This window comes from Habropoda laboriosa, unplaced genomic scaffold (genome assembly GCF_001263275.1).
Source record: "Habropoda laboriosa isolate 0110345459 unplaced genomic scaffold, ASM126327v1 scaffold360, whole genome shotgun sequence".
NCBI lineage: Eukaryota > Metazoa > Arthropoda > Insecta > Hymenoptera > Apidae > Habropoda > Habropoda laboriosa.
In genome coordinates, this window is record NW_017100475.1 from 27,029 (window position 1) to 50,974 (window position 23,946).

General features: G+C 38.0%; 3 protein-coding genes across 3 annotated transcripts; all 3 read right to left on the bottom strand.

Annotated features, from left to right (window-relative positions):
• Positions 1–10,543: 10,543 nt before the first annotated feature.
• On the bottom strand, positions 10,544–11,754 carry LOC108575988. Its single transcript, XM_017938927.1, has 3 exons — positions 11,640–11,754; positions 10,743–11,004; positions 10,544–10,667 (listed from the first exon to the last, which is right to left on the bottom strand). The coding sequence occupies exons 1-3, from the start codon at positions 11,752–11,754 to the stop codon at positions 10,544–10,546; spliced, it is 501 nt and encodes a 166-aa protein (XP_017794416.1).
• A 2,309-nt stretch (positions 11,755–14,063) lies between these two features.
• Positions 14,064–15,684, bottom strand: LOC108575989 (odorant receptor 2a-like). The gene is made up of 6 exons (XM_017938928.1): positions 15,446–15,684; positions 15,244–15,366; positions 14,685–14,775; positions 14,471–14,604; positions 14,221–14,353; positions 14,064–14,126 (listed from the first exon to the last, which is right to left on the bottom strand). Exons 1-6 carry the CDS (start codon positions 15,682–15,684, stop codon positions 14,064–14,066), a joined length of 783 nt encoding a protein of 260 aa, XP_017794417.1.
• Positions 15,685–17,678: 1,994 nt separating this feature from the next.
• Positions 17,679–19,721, bottom strand: LOC108575990. The gene is made up of 8 exons (XM_017938929.1): positions 19,680–19,721; positions 19,479–19,620; positions 18,782–18,938; positions 18,521–18,643; positions 18,251–18,341; positions 18,018–18,139; positions 17,843–17,975; positions 17,679–17,744 (listed from the first exon to the last, which is right to left on the bottom strand). The coding sequence occupies exons 1-8, from the start codon at positions 19,719–19,721 to the stop codon at positions 17,679–17,681; spliced, it is 876 nt and encodes a 291-aa protein (XP_017794418.1).
• Between the last annotated feature and the right edge of the window lie 4,225 nt (positions 19,722–23,946).

The window sequence follows — 23,946 nt, forward strand, 5'->3', positions numbered from 1 at the left end:
GGAGTTGGAAAAGAGAAAGTTCGCGTGGAAGAATAGAACGAGATTCGATAAGGGTTTGTTGACGACGACGTACCCGCCACATTATAAATAAAAATACAATTTACGGTAATTAATATATTAACTTGAAATTTCTAGTAATTTCATTGATGGCGACTGTAGTCGGTGCTCGTAACGAAAGGGTTAAACTAACAAATGCCAAGTGTTCTTGGTTTCAATTCCTGCGACTGATAGCGCAGTGATATAATACCAGTCTCAATCGATACAGTAGAATGATGTTAACGGGATTCCCCAAAATCGTGTGACAAAAGAATACATAAAACGAACAGTCTACTCTATACCTCGTCTGTGATTTTGACTACAATTTAACTTTTGGTATTAAGCATACACCGCTCTCTTAACATGGTAACTGATTTTCATTCCCATTTATTATCTTCTGAGCAGTCAGAGTTATTTTGTACTTTTCAAATATAACAAATTCTTGCAACTAACTATACGACTAAGTATTCCAAATTACCTGGCTTAATTATATCAAACTTCGTGTCATTTCTATTGGCACAGAAACATCCTGAAGCTTCTGTCCTTTATACTAGGTGGAGGTATAAACATATAAAAGCAAGGAATGATGTATAGAAGAGACCTGTCGTACAATGTTAAACTCTCCCGTTAATTTGTCGCATTTCATCGTAAGATGAGAGGTCTCTTCTATTCCTCTATTCCTCGTCAGTGAAACATGGAAACTGAACCTTTTCTAGCTGAAAAATTGCATAACAGGAAATAAATTTGATATTAAATTCTCTTCTTGTTGTATATTTCGTTTTGCTCCAGTTATCAGTGTTCCGTCGCGTCGTTTATGCCGATTTCATTACCGTGAACCAGGAAACAGATGCTTTTAATATCTAGAATTTTATTTTTTCTTTGCTATTTGCAAATGTATCGTAATTGATTGTTACACTTACCTCCGCGAAGGTCTCCAAATTCAAGGAAATCAGTCCTCCGGCGGTGATCAGTGGTGGTGTCAAGTTCCTTCTCAAAGCTAGCATGTACAAAGCTTGCGTTCTAGATGTACTGTTGTACCATGTTGCAGCGCATCTGCGAACGAACAACTTCTGAATGTTTTGAAGTGGAACAAAATGAAATTAAGGACACACGGGTTACTTACATATTATCGTAAGTCATGTCATGCGAGACTATAACGAAGTGTCCCTGGATAGAAAGGAAAAGCAAATGAACCAGTTGCACCACCAAGAAACCGCAATACTTGTAGAACTCCACGCAAGGGTTCATCATGGACACCTAATTTCAAACGTTCGATCGTATACAGCGATGAACTCGGATCGATTCTTTTCGAAAGACCGTAAATTCATGATTAACTAACCCTGACTAGCGTGATACTGAATGACATCATAATCATTCCCACTGCTATGAAGAGGTACGTGCCGTGAATTTGTTCAATTTCTGTAATATAACTGTTTTGTCATGCGTTGAGTAAAAATGATAAGATAGTGCGTATATTTGTCGAAATCAGATTCGAACGATATCTGTACGATCGTACTAACTTTATGGCGTGCTGGTGTGCCTTAACCGAGTGGCATACCCTTGCATACGCTTCTTCCATCATGAAGGCATGCTTCGCGTTACTCTTCTCTGCTGCAATTGCCCACTTGAAGCGATGTCTGTGAACAAAATTTCATTTCCTATTCACGGTATGAATCCTTTGCGGTCGCATTCAGCTCAGACATGGGTGACGAACTTGTCGGAATTCATTTTCATCGATCGTCCATTCGTAAATACAAAATTTACTATTTCTTTTTCATCTTTTCCTACATTTAACGCTATAATACGTGGTTTCATTTGGTATAAAAGCTATACTTTACATTTCTCCGTCGTGTGATCAATCGATCATCGTAATATCAATTAATCATAAATGATCGTGTGCCGAATCAGAATGGTTTCCTTTCAGCAAACGTACGATCGCAAATGGATATGTGGCGGCCCATGTAGCGCGCACGGCGCCACATTGTAAATACCATCGAGACTGCGAGACGCACGCAACGGACGTGCCTTTCGTCGCTGACGCGGCGAGCCGATAAAGGATGGCTGTCCCCGGAAAGCGGGGAGAAACTTGAAATCCGTTCCGAGGGCAGCCAGGGTCCCGACCGACGACGCGAAGGATTCAACCGCCGAAAGTCGCACGAGCGACATCACACGTGTCGTTTGGGTTTTCAGAAATAAAAGATTTCAAGCGCGAGCACGAGTACGTTCATTCTCCCGTCACCCACAGTTACAAATTCCCGTTAGATACTCGAGTAACATCTGAAAATTGTTTACCCAGAGACGTTCAATAATCCACACGCGTGTTGCACGACATTCATATAGATCGTGTCACAGGAGATGTAGACGAAAAACACGACGGTTATCACGGAAAGCATGTGACCCATCAGATAGTAGTAATGCTCCTCTTCGTCAAGACCGTAGTATGCAGGATAAATGAAGCCCACTCCGCGCGATTCGTTTTTCGGCGAAATAAGGTCGAGAACACGAGGGGTTATCGCCACTGAGGTGAATATAACGTAGCAGAAGATTCCATTTGCTGTGAAACGTGAAGAAAAAAATAGACAAACGAAGATAATGGCGATTGATGAAGTAACAGTTTTAGCCTTTAACAGAAGAAGAAAGTCGATTAAACATTTTCAATATAACCGTGTAACGATTCGCGATGTAATTGACTTCTGCATAAAGTAATTATTGAATGAATCGTTCTCAACGCAAATTATACCCTACCGACGTACAAACGATTGAAAAACAGGCCTCTTCTCGCATACTTGTCCATAATTTCAATTTCACTTTTCGGCCGTGTCGTTACCCAATCGTTGAATAAGCACTCTATCATCTCCTTTAGCTGTAATTTCGTATCGTTCATTTGTACCAAATAAAATGTAAGTACAGAGAGAAAATGTTAAGAACACTGTTCACCTCTTTCTCGTGTATGATGTAATTCGCCTCCTTTAAAATTATTCCTATCGCGACCATCAAAAATGGGCATTGCTCTATTACAACATCCGTGTTCCGATTCACTAAGATGTGTGCAATCTACGATCGAACAAATATCAACGTCTAGCTTAACTAGCAAAATATTTTTTCTCCATCTTTTGTGTGCTAATTTTACGGACATAGTAGATGAATGAAAAAAATCGCCAAGTATATATATAAATTTCGAAAACGTGAATGTAAAATTGTAATATAACTAAAGGTGATCATACCTGGGTAAGTAAAGATGAAGCAGCAACGAGTATCATCGTGACACGTCCGATCCACTTTGTTCGATCGTTTCCATACGGCCATATACCGGCCATCGATCCCCACCTTCTGCTCAGGTACAAATATGTCTTCTCCACTTCGCGAGCTTCCATAATCGAAATTGTAATGGGCGATATGGATTTGATAGGTAAAGTAAGGAAAGAAGGAATTTAACGCGTTCCATCCTTATATCGTTAATTTAACACTCTGAAATTTACCTTCTCGAATAATTTATCAGTCGATATTGGATTGTCTTACCAGTCCGTTATTTGACTGTACTAATTTGTCTCCGCGAATAATTTATCGGTCCATTCGTCCACTTACTTCATTAACGGATCAATATAGACATTTCATTATTCTTTATCGTACTCGGTTTACAGTAATTGCTTTAACGATGAACTATCCAATTAGGCAAATGTCATTTGACATTTCTATTAATAATAATTGGCATCGCTTGTAAATAGGGTATCAATTGTGTTCGTGAATATCAATCCAGTTCACAAATAGTATTAGCAAGAGGCAGATGCATCTTTTCGCCTGTGTTTAATACCACTGTTTCATTAGTACAAGTTGTCACAGACTGTGTCATCGCTGAAACGGTTTATTCTGCTGGATACACAATTTGAGAATACTCTGGGGAAGAATTATCGTAGAGAAAGTCTCCGATGGACACGTACCCTTACCGAGTTTCCATATCTTACTTTTTCACGCATCTGATACGTGCTAGCAGTGAAGAGAGTAGAAAATCATTGGTGAGTAAATGTTGTATCTCCATCGTGTTTCATAAATTTGGTGAGAAACTGTGTTACTTAATTGAATAAGGCATTTTTGTTCAGAACATTTGTGAAAATTAGTTCTTTATTTGAATTATAACGATAACAATTTCAATTTCATGAAAAATATTGCACAGATGTATCTAACAGGAGTAACGTTACTGGAAATTACTATACGTAAAATGTTGAGAATATTTTGAGTACAGTTTAAGTATACATGGCCCACTTGACTGTAATTTCATTCACTTTGTTAACTTCTGACCAATCGAAGGAAGGTATATTGAAACTTTCTCAAGTATGAAGAACCTTTAAAATGTACAACTAGTACAACTAAAATCTACCTAATTTCCTAACTTGCCCACGTCAAGTTTTCTTGAATTTCTATTGTTACAAAAATATCTCGAATAATTAAACGGCGATATATGTATACGCATGAAACTCAAAACATCTTCTAGTTTAACAATTGCATAACAAGAAAAAGAGTTTTTACAAAATTCAATTGTTGTGCCCTTCCTTTCGTTTCAGTTATCAATTCCTCGTCGTTTATGTCGATTTCATTACCGTGAACCAGGAAACGGATGCTTTTAATATCTACAAGTATTTCTCGTCAGACATCTACCTTTGCTCTATTTCAATTTGAAAATTGTAGCCTTAATTTCTACACTCACCTCAGCAAAAGTCTCCAGATTCAACGAAATCAATCCTCCAGCTGTGAGCACCGGTGGAGTCAAGCCTCTTCTCAAAGCTAGCCCGTACAAAGTTTGCGTTCTCGGCGTACTCTTGTACCACGTTGCACTGTATCTGCGAACGAGCAACGGAAAATACAAGTATAGTAGAATTAAATTGCATTTCGTGAACACGACAAATTTCGTAAGAAGAAAGAAAATAAAACAACTACTTACATACTATCGTAAACCTGATCATGCGAGACTATAACGAAGTGTCCCTGGATGGAAAGGAAAAGCAAATGAACCAGCTGCACCACAAGGAAACTGCAATCCTTGTAGAACTCGACGCAAGGATCCATCATAGACGCCTTATTTCGAAGATTTTATCATATCGTGATCAAAATGGATTTATTCTATTTGAAAGAACGTGAATGGAAAATTGTCTAACCCTTAGCAGCGTGATACTGAAGGCGAACATAACCATTCCCACTACTATGAACAGGTATGTATGGTGCATTGCTTCGATCTCTCCAAGATAACTGTTCCGGACATGTACATTGCACAAAATGATAAAAAAATGTAAAAAGATTCGTGAAATAACTTTCAGCTACTTTTTTTTACTAAATTGAGATGGTAATTTTTGAAGTCATTCGAAGTCGAAGTACAAGTTCGACAAAATTTGACACCGGCACTTCGTTAATTACTTATTAACAATTGAAATTTGTCCCTAGGTAGGCAATTTTTGAGTGTCTGATAATTGTCGACACAGTTTTGTGAACATTTACAATGAAAAGCCAATGTGAATCGTAGAACGAAATTAAACTTGCCCATTTGCAAAAATTCGTAAGGCCATGTAGAAACTCATCCGACGGTATTTTCAGTTGAAATAATTTCTCACATAAATCACATGCACATGTTTTGCAAACACTTTCACATATCGCACACGCAACGAAAAAGGGAAACCTAAGTTAAGTTAACTGAACGAAATGAAACGAAAGTATGGTAAAATGAAATTGAATATGAGATCAAATTAGAAATTAAAAAACTACTGTTTTATCGGAAGAAAATCGTCCATAGCAGCTGCGATCTTTTCGTGAGCGAGTGAGAAGAAATACTTCAGTACATTCGTATAGACGTCTACGAAAACTCTTCTTACACGTCGAATTTCTCGTTCACCACTGCCGTGTCGTTCTGGAATTGTGTGTGCTTGTAGTATACCTCGTGCCAAGTATGGTCATGGTTTCTATGATTGCAGACCTTTGAAAACATCGGGAGATAAGTATAATACTTTGTATCGAATTTTTGAGTTTTCAGTAGAAATTACCAGATCACATTTTTGACTTAGAATGGCTTGAAAGAAAATTCCTTCAATTCAATATTAAAGCTAGTTGAACGTCCTGTACGCCAGAACGTGGTCAAAAGAATTTCTAAACGATCATACTGACTTTATGGCGTGCTGATGTGCCTTAACTGAGTGGCGCACTCTTCCGTGCATATCCTCCAGCATCGTGGGATTCACTTTTTCATCGTCAGCCCCGTCATCTTCGATTGCGCACTTAAAACGATGCCTGAGAAAGTTTCCAAATCAATTCAATTCGATTAAACGTTCCCAGAAGATACTTGGATTAAATCTGCTAATTCTTTTACCCGGAAATGAACAACAATCCGCACGCGTGTTGAACGATATTCATATAAATCGTGTCGCAGGACATAAATACGAAAAACACCGCTGCCCCTGCGCTCATCATGTGAGCCATTAGATAATAATAATACTTGTCCTGGTCAATGCCGTAATAGGCAGGGTACATCAAACTTAATTTTCGTGACTCGTTTTTCGACAACGCAACATCGATAAAATGCGGTATAAAAGGCGCCGAGCTGAACATGATGTAGCAAAACACTCCGTTTGCTGTGAAATTTGAAGAAAATGAATAAACAGTACAATAATATCGGGTAGAAGTGAGAAGAAATTTCATTCCGATCTTCTACGGAAGCGATTGTATTCATGTTTAATTAGTTTCTCTCTCTTAACGAAACATTCTCAACGCGAATCATGTCCTACCGACGTACAAGCGATTGAAAAACAGGCCCCTCCTCGCATACTTGTCCATTATTTCCATCTCGCTTTTCGGTCGTCTCGTTATCCAATCGTTGAATATGCATTCGAATAGTGTCTTTAGCTGCAATTTCGTACGATACATTTCTATCGATCATCTAAACAGAGAAATTAACGAAAATACGGCAATCTCACCTCTCTCGCGTGTATTATGTAATTCATCTCTTTTAAGATTATTCCCACGGCCAGCACAACATACGCGCATTGTTCTATCATAGTATCCGTACTCAAATTCATTACGACGTGTGCAATCTAGGATCGAACTTTTTTCAAATTCCTGTATAAAATGATCTTGTGGACAAAGTGGATGAATAAAAATCGAAGGGGAAAAGCGATGGTGAAATCTATAGATTTCCGAAATGTAAGTAGAATTTGAAGTGCAATTAAGCTTGCTCATGCCTGAGTAATTAACGATGTAGCACCGATGAATAACACCGTTGTCCGTCCGATCCATTTTATTCGATCGTTTCCGTACGGCCATATACCAGACACAATTCCGCATCTTTTGCTCAGGTACAAATAATTCCTCTCCACGTCGCTCGCTTCCATAATTGAGACGGCGATGGATGTTTCGTACTCGACGGTGAAACTCGTTCTCGTTGTGCGGCAAGAAAGGAAATAATTCGATTCATTACGACGGATATTCCTTAGGCGCCAGTTTGCCGTGCTAATGTATCGGCACGAATAATTTATTAGTACGCATTGGTGAGCTAAGAACGGTTAGCCTTTCTTTTTTTCGCTACCACCATGCTGCCGGCTTTAATCACGCTTTTAGTTCAGAAATGACGTATGCACGGCGCTCCATTATTTTACCGCACGTTAAGTGAGTATAATCGTTTCAGTTGTGGTTGGTATCAATTAAACATATGTCATTTGTAACGACATGACAAGTAGGGTGTCGGAAACTGTCTGACGTATCGCCGTGTTAACTTCAGTTTAGAAATAGCTTACTGTTAGCTAACAGAATGGAGCATCGATTTTCTACACCGTTTCTTTATTCACATTTCTCACGTACTTTTGCATCACTGTCGCGGAGAACAAGGGGAACGATTTTGATCGAATTTTCAACACTGTCCACGGAGGATTATAATAAATGGTCGCAGTAGAAAGTACAGAAAATAAATTGAAGAGTAAACCGATACATCTAATGGACTTGTCAATGTATTTCAAAAAAATTTGTGAGAATTAGAACTTATATATTTGAATAATCCTGTATACTGTCCAATTGCATAACAGGTCAAAGAATTATTAACAAATTCTTCGAGTGTTGTACTCTTCCTTTCGTCCCGGTTATCAATTCCTCGCTGTTTATGTCGATTTCATTACCGTGAAAAAGGAAACGGACCCTTTTAAGATCTAGAAATATTTCTTATGACCATTCTAGTGTCCCTTTTTTCTCTGTTAACCCTTATGTCAATAACCGGGTACCCCTTTGCATAATTCTCGCTTAAAATATTTGATCTTCCAGGTAAAATTTCCTATCCTAGTATTTTGTTATCAGAAAACTACTAAAATTGGACGATAAAGTAGACGACAATTCTGGTTATTGACATAAGGGTTAATCGAGAAGGTATCGCGTTAATTGTCATATTTACCTCGGCAAAAGTCTCCAAATTCAAGGAAATCAGTCCTCCCGCAGTGAGCAATGGCGGAGTCAAGCTCCTCCTCAAAGCTAGCACGTACAGAGTTTGCGTTCTCGGCGAACTGTTGTACCATTTTGCGCTATATCTGCGAACGAACAACTCCTGAAATCTTCGAGGTACGATAGAACTGATAATTGCATTTTCTTTTTTTTTGAACGAGTGAAATTTCCTGGCAATTTTTAACTTCCAGTGAAATTCGCGTAAGAACGGCTACTCACATGTTGTCGTAAGTCATGTCATGCGAGAGTATAACAAAGTGTCCCTGGATAGAAAGGAAAAGCAAATGAACCAGTTGCACCACCAAGAAAGCGCAATACTTGTAGAACTCCATGCAAGGGTCCATCATGGACGTCTAATTTCAAACGCTCGATTATATCATTTAACAAAGCAGATTATATTTATTTTGCGTGGAATGGAAAATTGACTAACCCTGACTAGAGTGATACTGAACGACAGCATGATTAAAGCGACTATTATGAACAGGTACGAGTCGTGAACGTCTTCGATCTGCATAATATATCTATTTTACACATATATTGAATAAACGTATGTAAATGATGTTTTAGTTCAGAAATGACGTATGCACGGCGCTCCATTATTTTACCGCACGTTAAGTGAGTATAATCGTTTCAGTGGTGGTTGGTATCAATTAAACATATGTCATTTGTAACGACATGACAAGTAGGGTGTCGGAAACTGTCTGACGTATCGCCGTGTTAACTTCAGTTTAGAAATAGCTTACTGTTAGCTAACAGAATGGAGCATCGATTTTCTACACCGTTTCTTTATTCACATTTCTCACGTACTTTTGCATCACTGTCGCGGAGAACAAGGGGAACGATTTTGATCGAATTTTCAACACTGTCCACGGAGGATTATAATAAATGGTCGCAGTAGAAAGTACAGAAAATAAATTGAAGAGTAAACCGATACATCTAATGGACTTGTCAATGTATTTCAAAAAAATTTGTGAGAATTAGAACTTATATATTTGAATAATCCTGTATACTGTCCAATTGCATAACAGGTCAAAGAATTATTAACAAATTCTTCGAGTGTTGTACTCTTCCTTTCGTCCCGGTTATCAATTCCTCGCTGTTTATGTCGATTTCATTACCGTGAAAAAGGAAACGGACCCTTTTAAGATCTAGAAATATTTCTTATGACCATTCTAGTGTCCCTTTTTTCTCTGTTAACCCTTATGTCAATAACCGGGTACCCCTTTGCATAATTCTCGCTTAAAATATTTGATCTTCCAGGTAAAATTTCCTATCCTAGTATTTTGTTATCAGAAAACTACTAAAATTGGACGATAAAGTAGACGACAATTCTGGTTATTGACATAAGGGTTAATCGAGAAGGTATCGCGTTAATTTTCATATTTACCTCGGCAAAAGTCTCCAAATTCAAGGAAATCAGTCCTCCCGCAGTGAGCAATGGCGGAGTCAAGCTCCTCCTCAAAGCTAGCACGTACAGAGTTTGCGTTCTCGGCGAACTGTTGTACCATTTTGCGCTATATCTGCGAACGAACAACTCCTGAAATCTTCGAGGTACGATAGAACTGATAATTGCATTTTCTTTTTTTTTGAACGAGTGAAATTTCCTGGCAATTTTTAACTTCCAGTGAAATTCGCGTAAGAACGGCTACTCACATGTTGTCGTAAGTCATGTCATGCGAGAGTATAACAAAGTGTCCCTGGATAGAAAGGAAAAGCAAATGAACCAGTTGCACCACCAAGAAAGCGCAATACTTGTAGAACTCCATGCAAGGGTCCATCATGGACGTCTAATTTCAAACGCTCGATTATATCATTTAACAAAGCAGATTATATTTATTTTGCGTGGAATGGAAAATTGACTAACCCTGACTAGAGTGATACTGAACGACAGCATGATTAAAGCGACTATTATGAACAGGTACGAGTCGTGAACGTCTTCGATCTGCATAATATATCTATTTTACACATATATTGAATAAACGTATGTAAATGATGGTGGAAGAACGAATATTCTAAACAGGTCGAATTTATTTCTAAATAATCGTACTTACTCCATAGCGTGTTGATGAGCCTTGATCGAATGGCGCACTTTTCTATACGTGTCGTCCACTTCGGTGTGCATCTTCTCGTTCTTGGTAATCACAGTTTCCACTGCCCACTTGAAGCAATGCCTACGAGCATATTTCCATTCGGTGTTAATCCAAATTTCCAGGTAATATCGTTAGTTACACGCAGAAATAGTTTACCCAGAGACGTTCAGTAATCCGCACGCGTGTTGAACGATGCTCATGTAGATCGTGTCACAGGAGATGTACACGAAAAACACTACAGTTATCACGCAGAGCATGTGACCCATCAGAATGTAATAATGTTCCTCCTCGTCGAGACCGTAGTATGCAGGATAAATGAAGTCAACCCCACGCGATTCGTTTTTCGGTGAAATAAGGTCGAGAACACGAGGCGTAATCGCCACTGAGGTGAATATAACGTAGCAAAACAGTCCGTTTACTGTGAAATACAGAGAAGTAGGAATAATAATAATAAGAGTAAGAATAGTGGACGAATGAATTAATTGGGTTAGTTAGCAGAAGAAGCGTTTACGAAGGGGTGTTACACTGAAATAGACATATTTTATCCTCGATTTCGAAGCGACGTATTCGTGAATGTATCATTCTCAACGAGAATTTTTCCCCTACCAACGTACAAACGACTGAAAAACCGGCCTCTTTTAGCGTACTTGTCCATAATGTCCATTTCGGTTTTCGGCCGCTTTATTAACCAATCATCGAATATGCACCCCAAAAGCGATCTTAGCTGTAATTTTCGTCTCAATTAGTTATTTCACCGTATGTGTCGGAGATAACGGATAGCAGAGTATTCACCTGTTCCTCGTGGAGGATGTAATTCACCTCCTTTATAAGTAGTCCCACGCCGATTGTGAAAAATGGGCATTGTTCGATTACATTATCTATGGATAGATTCACCGCGACGTATGCAATCTACCATGGAACAAACACTACATATTAATATATATTTTCATCTTGTGCCTCTTCGTTTCTTCAAAGTTCTTCCGATAGGAAAATTCTGATAAGAAGATTCGATAAAGTCTGATAATAAAATTTTAATTGTAAATATAGTCAAACTTGCGCCCATGCCTGGGACATCATGCCTGTAACTGTAACGAATATCATCGTTATTCGTCCAATCCATTTTGATCGCGAGCTTCCATACGGCCATATACCAGACACTGTTCCGCATCTTTTGTTCACGTGTAAATAATTCCTCTCCACGTCGTCCGCTTCCATAATTAAGACGACGGTGGATGTTTCGTACTCGACGGTGAAACTCGTTCTCGTTGTGCGGCAAGAAAGGAAATAATTCGATTCATTACGTGGGATATTCCTTAGGCGCCAGTTTGCCGTGCTAATGTATCGGCACGAATAATTTATTAGTACGCAAGCGTGTTGATGAGCCTTGATCGAATGGCGCACTTTTCTATACGTGTCGTCCACTTCGGTGTGCATCTTCTCGTTCTTGGTAATCACAGTTTCCACTGCCCACTTGAAGCAGTAAGCTAAGAACGGTTAGACTTTCATTTTTTCGTTACCACCATGCTGCCGGCTTTAATCACGCTTTTAGTTCAGAAATGACGTATGCACGGCGCTCCATTATTTTTACCGCACGTTATGTGAGTATAAACGTTTCAGTAGTGGTTGGTATCAATTAAACGTATGTCCCTTGTAACGACATGAGAAGTAAGGTTTCGGAAAATGTCGGACGTATCGCCGTGTTAACTTCAGTTTAGAAATAGCTTAGCTAACAGAATGGAGCATCGATTTCCTACACCGTTTCTTTATTCAAATTTCTCACGGACTTTTGCATCACAGTCACGGAGAATGGAAAAATGAAGCGGTATAAATTTCGAATTCGTTCACGTGTCTACTGGGAAGTCATTGTGAATGGTATAGAAACTAATTGGGGAGTAAAATGATATATCTTGGTGTGGCCACTGAAAAGGCAAAATATTTAACTCCACTTTTTGAAAATTTTCCAATTTTAGTATCAAAACACATGCTCGGTGCTTAAATCTTCATAAAAAAAATTTAGTAAATATAATTTTAGCGGAGTTAGTCACTTCTAGTGTTTTTTTTTATTTTTTAATTGAGAAGCTAGCGTGTTAATTCTTTACATTTACCTCTGCAAAGATCTCGAGTGAAGCAGCGATGATTATCCTTTGGTCATGTACAAATAATTCCTCTCCACGTCGTCCGCTTCCATAATTGAGGTTCAAGGTGGATGTTGCGTACTCGACGGCGAAACTCGTTCTCGTTGCGCGGTAAGAAAGGAAATAATTCAATTCATAGCCATATAGGATATTGTTTTGGCGCCACTTTGCTGTTATTAAACTACCTGCTCGAAAAATGTACTAAGTGCATATTGGTGGGTTTAAGAGCGCTGACCCTATCTTGGATTGTCTTACCAGTCTGTTAATTTACTGTACTAATTTGTCTCCGCGAATAATTTATCAGTCCATGTTGCTGGGTAAAAGAACGTTTAGCATTTTTCACTCGTCCACTTACTTCATTAATGGATCAATATAGACGTTTCATTATTCTTTACCGTACTCGGTTTACAGTAATTGCTTTAACGATGAACTATCCAATTAGGCAAATGTCATTTGACATTTGTATTAATAATAATTGGCATCGCTTGTAAATAGGGTATCGATTGTGGTTTCACATATTGCTGTGTTATATCCAGTTCACAAATAGTATTAGCAAGAAGCAGATGCATCTTTTCGCCTGTGTTTAATACCACTGTTTCATTAGTACAAGTTGTCACAGACTGTGTCATCGCTGAAACGGTTTATACTGCTGGATACACAATTTGAGAATACTCTGGGGAAGAATTATCGTAGAGAAAGTCTTCGATGGACACGTACCCTTACCGAGTTTCCATATCTTACTTTTTCACGCATCTGATACGTGCTGGCAGTGAAGAGAGTAGAAAATCATTCGTGAGTAAATGTTGTATCTCCGTCGCGTTTCATAAATTTGGTGAGAAACAGTGTTACTTAATTGAATAAGACATTTTTGTTCAAGAACATTTGTGAAAATTAGTTCTTTATTTGAATTATAACGATAACAATTTCAATTTCATGAAAAATATTGCACAGATGTATCTAACAGTAGTAACGTTACTGGAAATTACTATACGTAAAATGTTGAGAGTATTTTGAGTACAGTTTAAGTATACATGGCCCACTTGACTGTAATTTCATTCACTTTGTTAACTTCTGACCAATCGAAAGAAGGAATATTGAAAGATTCTCAAGTATGAAGAACCTTTAAAGTGTACAACTAGTACGACTAAAATCTGCCTAATTTCTTAACTTGCCCACATCAAGTTTTCTAGAATTTCTATTGTTACAAAAATATCTCGAATAATTAAACGGCGATATATGTATACGCATGAAACTCAAAACATCTTCTAGTTTAACAATTGCATAACAGGAAATAGGAGTTCTGCAAAATTCAATTGGTGTACTCTTCCTTTCGTTTCAGTTATCAGTCCTCCGGCTTGACTGTCGATTTTATTACCGTGAACCAGGAAACAGAAGTTTTTAATATCTACAAGTATTTTTTCATATGCCTTCTAACATTCTTTTTTTATTTTATTTTATTTTTCTAATCGTTGAAGCGTTACGTTAATTGTTACATTTACCTTCGAAAAAGTTTCCAAATTCAACGAAATCAGTCCTCCTGCAGTGAGCAGTGGTGGAGTTAAAGTCCTCCTCAAAGCTAGCATGTACAAAGTTTGCGTTCTTGGCGTACTGTTGTACCATACTGCATCGTACCTGCGAATGAGCAGCAAAAAATATACCTTTTTCGCAGTTTTTGAAGTATAACAGAATTAAATTGCATTTTACGAACACGACAAATTTCGTAAGAACAAAATTAAAACGACTACTTACATACTATCGTAAACCTGGTCATGCGAGACTGTAACGAAGTGTCCCTGTATGGCAAGGAAAAGCAAATGAACGAGCTGCACCACCAAGAATACGCAATCTTTGTAGAACTCCACGCAAGGGTCCATCATGGACGCCTTATTTCAAAGATTTTATCGTATCATGATTAAAGCAGATTTATTCTATTTGAAAGAACGTGAATTGAAAATTGACTAACCCTTAGTAGGGTGATACTGAACGCCAGTACAACCACTAGCACCACTATGAACAGGTATGTATGGTGCATTTCTTCAATCCTCTCAATGTAACTGTTTTGGTCATGTACATTGCACATAAATGATCAAAAAATAGTAAAGACTCGTGATACAATGTTCAGCTTATTTTTGTACTAAATAGAGATGGGAATATTTGAAGTCATTGTAAGTCGAAAAACAAGTTCGACAAAATTTTATCTGACACTTCGTTAATTGGTTATCAAGGATTAAAATTTCCCCCAAGTAGACAGTTTGTGTCACATGGGTCGACACAGTTTTGTGAAGGCTCTACTACATTAAAAATCGAACGTGAATCGAAGAAGGAAATTAAACTTACCTATTTACAGAAATCTACAAGGGAGTGGCAATTATTTTTTAAGCATTCGAGCAGTATGTGCTTCAACGAACACATTTTTTACCTAGAATGGCTTCGCGAATAATCCCTTGAATTCAATATTAAAGCTAGTTGAACGTCCTGTATGTCAGAACGTGGTCAAAAAATTTCTTAAAGATCATACTGACTTTATGGCGTGCTGATGTGCCTTAACCGATTGACACACTCTTCTGTGTATACCCTCTAGCATCGTGGGATTCAATTTTTCATTGTTACCACCCATCTCTTCGATTGCCCACTTGAAACGGTGGCTGAGAACATTTCCAAATCGATTCAATTTGATTGAAAATTCCCAGAAGATACTCGGATTAAATCTGTAAATTCGTTTACCCAGAAATCAACAACAATCCGCACGCGTGTTGCACGATATTCATGTAAATCGTGTCGCAGGAGATAAAGGTGAAAAACACCACTAAGCCCCCAGATGTCATGTGAGCTATTATATAGTAATAATACTTGTCTTGATCAACGCCATAATAGGCAGGGTAAATGAAACCCAACTTTCGTGACTCGTTTTTCGATAACATAACATCATATACATGCGGTATATAAGGCGCAGAGATAAACATTGTGAAGCAACATATTCCAGTTACTGTGAAAATGAAAGAAACCGAATAAGAAAATGTTCATGGACCCTTTGATCTTTTACGAAACGATTCTATCTCAAATTGAATCCTTTTTTTCTCGGGTTAACGAATCATTGTGAACGCAAATTATACCCTACCGACGTACAAACGATTGAAAAACAATCCTCTTCTCGCATACTTGTTCATAATGTCCATTTCGCTTTTCGGTCGGCTCGTTATCCAATCGTTGAATGTGCATTCGAATAGTGTTTTCAGCTGTAATTTCGTACGATACATTTCTATCGATCATCCAACAGAGAATGTAACGAAAATACAGTAATCTCACCTCTCTCGCGTGTATTATGTAATTCATCTCTTTTAAGATTATTCCCACGGCCATCATAAAATACCCGCACTGTTCTATCGCAGTATCCGTGCTCAGATTGACTAGGACGTTTGCAATCTACGATCGAACAAATACAATGTAGAATCGGTATCGCTTTATCTGCGATATGCTTCTTCCTAAGTTTCTTCATCTTCTTTCAACATCCTCTACGAATTGATCTTCCGGGCAAAGTAGGTGTACCGAAATCGAAGGAGAAACGCGAGAAAAACCTATAGATTTCCAAAATGTAAATACAATTAAGCTTGCTCATGCCTGAGTAATTAAAGATGTAATAGTGATGAGCATCATCGTTATTCGTCCGATCCATTTTATTCGATCGCTCCCGTACGGCCATATACCAGCCACAACTCCACATTTTTTGCTCACGTACAGATACGTTTCCTCCAGTTCGTTCCGTTCCATAATCGAAATTAAGGTTGAGATGATGTGCTACTCGAGAGGTAATCGAGTTCCCACTGTGAGCTAAAGAAAGAAGAATTCAGCACGGATAAACGTATGGTATCAGTTTAATGTCCTATAATTTACCTTCTCGAATAATTTATCGGCCCATACTGGTCGGTTAAATACGCTTTGTTCCATATTAAATGTGGTTTCCATTAGGCTGAGGTGGCTTTTAATCATGCATTCACATCGGACATGATGTATGTAGACGTTTCATTATTTTTAACCGCGCTCCATTTAGTATAATCGTTTCAACGATAGATGCTTAGCAATTAGGAAAATGCCATTCGGCAGTTGTATTAATAATAATTGGTATCATTTGTAAATAGGGTGTCGGTAGTGGTTTCACACATTACTGTGTTAACTACAGTTCACAAACAGTATTAGCATAAAACAGAAGCATCCTTTCTGCTCTGTTTCTTTATTCCAAATTGTCGTAGAATGTGCCATCAGTGTAAGGGTAAATACTTGTACATTTGAGAGTAAAACTATCTCGAGTTGCTTTCGATAGTCAAATTTATTAGTGTATACGGAGCTGTCGGAGATCTGGACGTCCAATTTGATAGTAACCTGGAGAGTAACTATCGTAAAAAAGACTCTCAAGTGGACATGTACCCTTACAGAGACGAGGAGAATGAGCGTGTCCAAATTTTGTTTTTTTTTCACCTATCTAATATGTGGTCGAAGCGGAAAGTATAGATGATATTTGGTGAGTAAACGATATATCTTGGTCGTGTTAATATATTTCAGAAGTTTTACGAGAAAAAGTGTTATTTAATTGAATAATTCAGTTTCTATGGGAGCACGTGTGAAAATTAGTTCTTTATTTTAATTATAAAGATAGCAATTTGAATTAGAGTGCGTTTTTAGTACAACTCAACACGTGGAATGAAATATAGATCGTTGTCTATAATTTTGCTTCTTATACAAATATTTTTCTAGTAGATCACTGATCTTTCTAGCAGACGATGTATGTACACACTTCTTTTTCACAGAGAATTTAATTATAATTCCCACCGATTCTGCAGGTGTTGATTTTTATGAAATCCTAAAATTTACTACAGAAGAAATCAAAATGTTGTCCGTTTATTTGGAAACACCTTTTTTTCACACAAAACTCAATTTTCCGCTTGTTGATTTTTATTAAATTCTAGAATTTCTCGACCGAGTAGCTAGGTCGCAGTGCCGTATAATACGAGACGCAAGCTTTCAGCAGCTGAAAATAAATTACATTCGCTGAAAAAATATTTCATATACTGGATGAAACAGTGTCGATAAGAGAGAACACTTTTTTCCCCTCAAAATCTAATTCACCTGTGCGAAAGAATTCAAATCTAACCGCATCAACCCTCCCGCCGTCAGTATAGGAGGAGTTAGGCTTTTTCTAAGCGCTACAACGTCTAGCAACTGAAGTTTAGGTGGCATCTTATACCAAATTGCCTCGTATCTGTGAACAGATTACTCTAGAATCACCATACACACATTGTACACTGTATCATGCGAATCGATCACGAACTGTCCCTGAATCGTCAAAAACAGCATGTGTACAGTTTGTGCGATCAGGAACGTGCACAATCTGCATATATCGAAGCTAATTTCTGTCACGGCTATCTATATTCGTGGATATTCCCGAAAAATTCGCAGGTTAAACGACGAAAATCATTTATCGCATAAAAGAAAGAAGAAAAATGAATTCAATTAACCATATAATACTAGTAATACCTGGAACAACGTGACACTGAATACTACAATCGTGATGAATACCTGAGGAACCAGGTTCAACGTGTACGTCGCCTCAATTTTCATCAGACATCTATATCGAAGAACACAACGTATGAAAATTATTATATACGATTAACAAATCATTGATAGATATAACAATTTTCGAATGCTGACGTTGAAGTATCCTAAAACTTTCGATAACGAGAGTTTTAAAATTTTGTTTTTCAACACGATCGTAATATTTAAATAAAGAGAAAAAAAAATACAAACTCCATAGCTGCATTGTGACTTTGGAAAGCTGCACGAAGTTTCATATAACTTGCTCTCCTCATTTTGTATATTTCCTCCTTCGTTGAGTTTTCAACGGTGGCCACCGCATACTCGAAACGATATCTGTATAATCATCGTCGAATGTGAATAATTTTTTTCTGCTGCATAATTCTCTCTCAGGTTGGACGTACAAGATGTATCATAATAATGTCAGCGCCGACAAGCACGAGTCCGGCCATTCCTATGCACGCGCTGGTGTACCCCACGACGTAATAATAGTAGTCGTCCGGATTGAAGTAACAGTAGGCTTTATAGGCGTACAAACGTGGACGAGACTCGTTCAAAGGTGAAATTAGGTCCAGGATGAACGGTATGAGGGGCGCGGTAGAAAACACGGACACTCCAATGTATATAGTTACTGAAGCATGTATCGATAAAACGGAAATTCAATGTTGCTTGTCGTTGATAAAAAGTATTATCGACGAGAAGGATAATTTACGGTAACGTAACGAATCGTGCTGTTTTCTTTTTTTTATTTCTGTCACATTCGGTGAGACCACCTTGAAATCACGCGATGGGACTATACTTTTCATGAAACGTACTCGATTCACCGATCAATTACTTACATAATGTACAGTTCATGGAATAGTTTACATCTGTTTTCTTTTATTTCTGAAATTTTTCATTATTGACGTGCACAATTTATATTTACTAATAAAACTTATTGCTAGTAACTCATTGCTGTACAAGAAAGTTGATATCTCGATAGAAACACACCGTCGACGAATCTACAGAGTGTCCGAATTTTTTCTGATCAAACTTTGTCTTTATTAAAAGGTTATGACAATAATACGAAATGAAGTTTGATAAGAAAATAACTGGAACACCCTTTATAGTGTCGATGAAACGTTTGTCGGTGATTGCAGGGTAACCCTATGGAATGTAGGTGCGAATACACGTCGAATATTGTTCTTTTCCTCAGTGCTATACAGAAAGGAGAACAACGCTCCCCTCTTGGCGTACTTATTCATGATCGCCAACTCCTCGTCGATCATTTTCTTTTGCCAATCGCTGATCATATTAGTCACAATCTGACGGAGCTATAAGTGTAGACGTTCGTTTGTTCAACGCAACTAAACGACACGAAACCATCTCTTACCTTGGACAATTGTAAGAAACAATTGCCGTGCTTTACGATCATCATTAACGCGATGCATAAGTACGGTAGCTGCTCGGTCAGCACGGTAAAACTGTAAGCAACCACGATCCTCGCACTCTGTAACCGAGAGGCATGATCACGTCGAGAAATACCGTCACGAATAAGTGAACTACTTGTTCATGATTTAATCGTAAATTGTCTCTCGTCTAAATATTCACCGTTCCTCTTAAATTATTCAATTTTCGAGTACTGACGTTGAATTATCGAAAATCACTATCACTAACGTCTACATATTCAACATTCCTCTTAAATTATTCAATTTTCGAGTACTGACGTTGAATTATCGAAAATCACTATCACTAACGAGAGTTCTTACGTTTTTACTCGAATTATTTTCAGCTTGAATTGTTATTAATCGAGGCGTTTAGGTTCGAACTGTGTAGAATGATTTTTGATATCTAACATTGCAGCTAGCTTTATCACGATTCAGAAAAATGTGTCATTTAGATTTGTGCTTAAGTATACAGGATTATCGGCTACTTCTGGGAGAAAATTAGAGAGGTGATTTTAGAGTCCGAGATAAGACGAAAATGAAGAACAAAAAAATTCCGTTTGAGGCTTCGTTCTTTAGTTATTAACGTTTGAATATATCCCCGCAGCCGAGCGACCATCCTTACAACAGCGAATATAGGGCACGTCAAGCCACAGGGGTACGAAACTGCCTCGGTTAACAATTGAACTACTATCGCTGTGTTACTCCGTGACCAATTTAAAACTTGGAAAATTAGAACTACACTACCAGTGAATACTATTGTAAATTTGGATTACAGTAGCAAATGATCACAGGAATAATGAAAACTTTTCGTTTGTTTACAGGAATGAATGAATGGACGAAACCCATGAGACTAATTATTACTGTTTTCCATCGAACGTGCCATTGAGAAAAGCGATGTGATACACCGAATGTACAACAATTTTGGCACCACGCGTGGCTTCCAACTATTGTCAAGCGGCCATATACCAAGGATACGCCCATAATATCTGACGTTCTTCAGGTATCGATTAATTACTTCTTCCTCGTCCATTGCAGCGAGAGATTTAAACGGACCACCGGTCTCTCGCTGTGTATTGGTCGTATCAACGACCTCCTGTGTGAACACTGAATAAATAATTGAACTTCGAACTACAGTCCTTTTGTCACATCGTCTTTCTCGATTCGTTTCTCATAAACCTTTCACTTATGCCATCGAACCTAGGAATAATTATCTTTTTTTCACTCTATTGGAATATCAGTACCGTGAAAGAGCGCGACTCTTGCTGTGGTCTAAAGCAACGTAACTATAAAAGTTTTCTTCGACCAGGTTTGGTTACCAAAATTATCCGAAATTCGTCGGGAATTAAATATCGATATCACGAAGGTTAGTTGGAATATTTGCATACTACGAAGAACGCTAATATTCAAAAATTCTTTTTCGACCGTGTTCATATCTATCCGGAAACTGCAATGATACAAACGTAGAAGAATACATACAATGCGTATTTCACATTGCAATAATGTTTTGAATACTTTTTAACGTTGTTTGATTAATTTATAGTGTAAGTGGGAAAAGTTTCAACAGACAAATAGCTTTGAATGCTTCTTTTAATGGTAACTGTCAATGACATTGTCACAGCGACATTATCAGTGGAGCATTGTCATTGTTTAACTTGACACGGTATATTTAACCGATAGGAATAATTTATGCGTGGTTAGTAGATAAATGGATTGGTATATGGGATGTGAAAAATTAATGATTCTATCCTATTTACTCATGTGATTTTAGTGGTATGACCAACGTCCGAATAGAAACACGGTCAGTAAGGACTGCGGCTTGTCATGGGTTGTTACGTTGCCATGGAAACGGGCCATGGCGCCGGCGTTCAGAGATCGGCAGTGACGTAGTTGTGTATTTCCCGCGCTCGGCTCTTGTCAACATTCACGACTTCTTGTATTGTATCGGTACATGATTTCCGTGAGTAAACAGATTTATTAATTTGTTGGGTGAAGTGAACGCTCGAAAGTTCAGTTTCCTTTGTCAATCTACCGTGGTGACGTAATAGTACGACAAACGGTGCTTTACGAAATGCGTGAAACGTTGTTGCGTAGGTTAAAGTAGTATTCATTTAGACTCAGTCGTAGTTTACTCTTCGTTAGTGGTAAATGTAGCCAACGATTCAATTCGTCCAAGTAAGTATTCCCAGTTTTTTGTTCGGTTGTACGTTTCACGTACTTTCATTAATATCTACGTCATGTGAAAAGAAGTGAAAGATAAAAGATAAAAAGTAAATGTGTTAGACTTGAAGTGACCAGTGTTTGCACAATTGTGGGCCAGTTTGAATGGTACTGTAATTTTTTCCTGTTGAAAAGGTGCATTTTAAAGTAATTAATGTTTAATATTATGTACAGGAATCTCGTCTGTGCTGAAACTATAATTCCTGTATTATCCTCTGAGTAATCAGAAATAGTAAAGAAATATTCGTAGTTTGCTTACTATTAAAATAGAATTATACGTTGTTTCGTTTGGCATAGTTTGAATCACAGACGACGATTCAGAAAGGATGTATCATTGCAGACGGGATATAGACCACTCATCCAATATATTTTTTTGCCACACGACCGCAGAGTCGGGAACACCGTTACCATTATCCTACTGTATCGATTGGGACTGGTGTTAGTGGCAAAGCGCAGTTAGTGGTAGCAATCAAGAACACTTGGCATTTGTTATTTTACATAACGAGGGAGATAAAATTTCGAATCAAGAGGATAAATTAGAATGAATTCAGTCACACACATTTGCATTTTAGGATCAATGGGTGTATTGACAGCACAGTAACAATGTACAAACGACCGATATCGATCGTTTTGCGAGATGCAGTTCTTAAAATGACCGTTTTTAAGCGTAGAGTGCGCTTCAAAAACGGTAGTTTTTCACGTTGTCGGTATTTCAGATTGTGTGACTAAAAGTCCCTTAAACAATCTGAAATACCGACGTCGTCCATAAGGACGGTCATTTCAAGAACTGCATCGTCCAAAACGATCGAAATAGGTCAGGAAGTAAATGTGGAAAGTTACCGCCCCAAGATACATTTGTCGACTTTACCATCTTCGATGATTGGACTGTGTATAATTCCCAAACTTGCTGTTTTATCAGAAGGTATCAAGTATCATCTGCTTTTTCACTCGGTCGGTATTTCAGAACATTGGACACTAAAATACATTAGGTTCAGGATCTATCCTATACCTCGTCGGTGGTAATAGATCTACCGCGTACCTCGTCAGTGATTCAAATAAATAGGCATAAGGAATATATGTTTTTACAAAAAAAAAAATAGCTTTCATTTTGGGTTATGGTTCTTCTCGATAGGTGGCAGCAATAAACCGCGCTAAATTCAAAGAACGAGATATTATTAAAAAAAAAAAAAGACTTGCATACTCAACAAATTTGTGGTGATGACATTGTACAACAATTACTGGTAATATTCATCCTTTTCAATAAATACTGTGTCAGTATAACACCCGAACCATTGATTTACCATATCATTAAAAGAAAAGGTAATTAAAAAAAACTTCCTTCGCATAACTTTCATAAATTATTACTCAAACGTTTAATTCCTTCTTATCAGAAAACTCAAACCACATGTTACGATAGAACCGCACAAAAAGGGAAAAAAAAGAAAAATAACCAAAGTACCCTCGCATCAATATTAAACATCTCCATCACTCAAAAGCAATCTTTACACTAAAATCACAGTCTTAACGACTCGACAAATTTTACTATTACACTCCAAAAATTCCCCTTTCTATAAAACCAAAAAGTATCACAATACCTTTACTACTTCATCCAAGATAAAAGAAAAATGATCAAAAAACCCTTATTATTCCAACTATAAAACTGGACACCCCTCTTGAACGACCAAACAACCATACTCAACTCCCACTCCATTCGCCATTTCCAGCCAGAAATCGTTGCCGGAGTCGTTGTCCCAAGCCCTATCGATCAGTTCACCTGTTTTAACGAGTGTCCCATTCATTAACTCCAACTTGCCCCTGTTCCACTGTTTTTTCCCTCGCAGCGCAGCGAAAGGAAAGTCCAGGCGCCGAAGATACGGTCCGCGGGTCTCGAAGAGCGCCTGATCGTCGGTGTGTACACCGGTGTGTAGCGAGGCCACAATGGAGTGGAAAGTATGTACTAATTGGATGCAGCCTTTCAGGCCGCTACCATCAGGC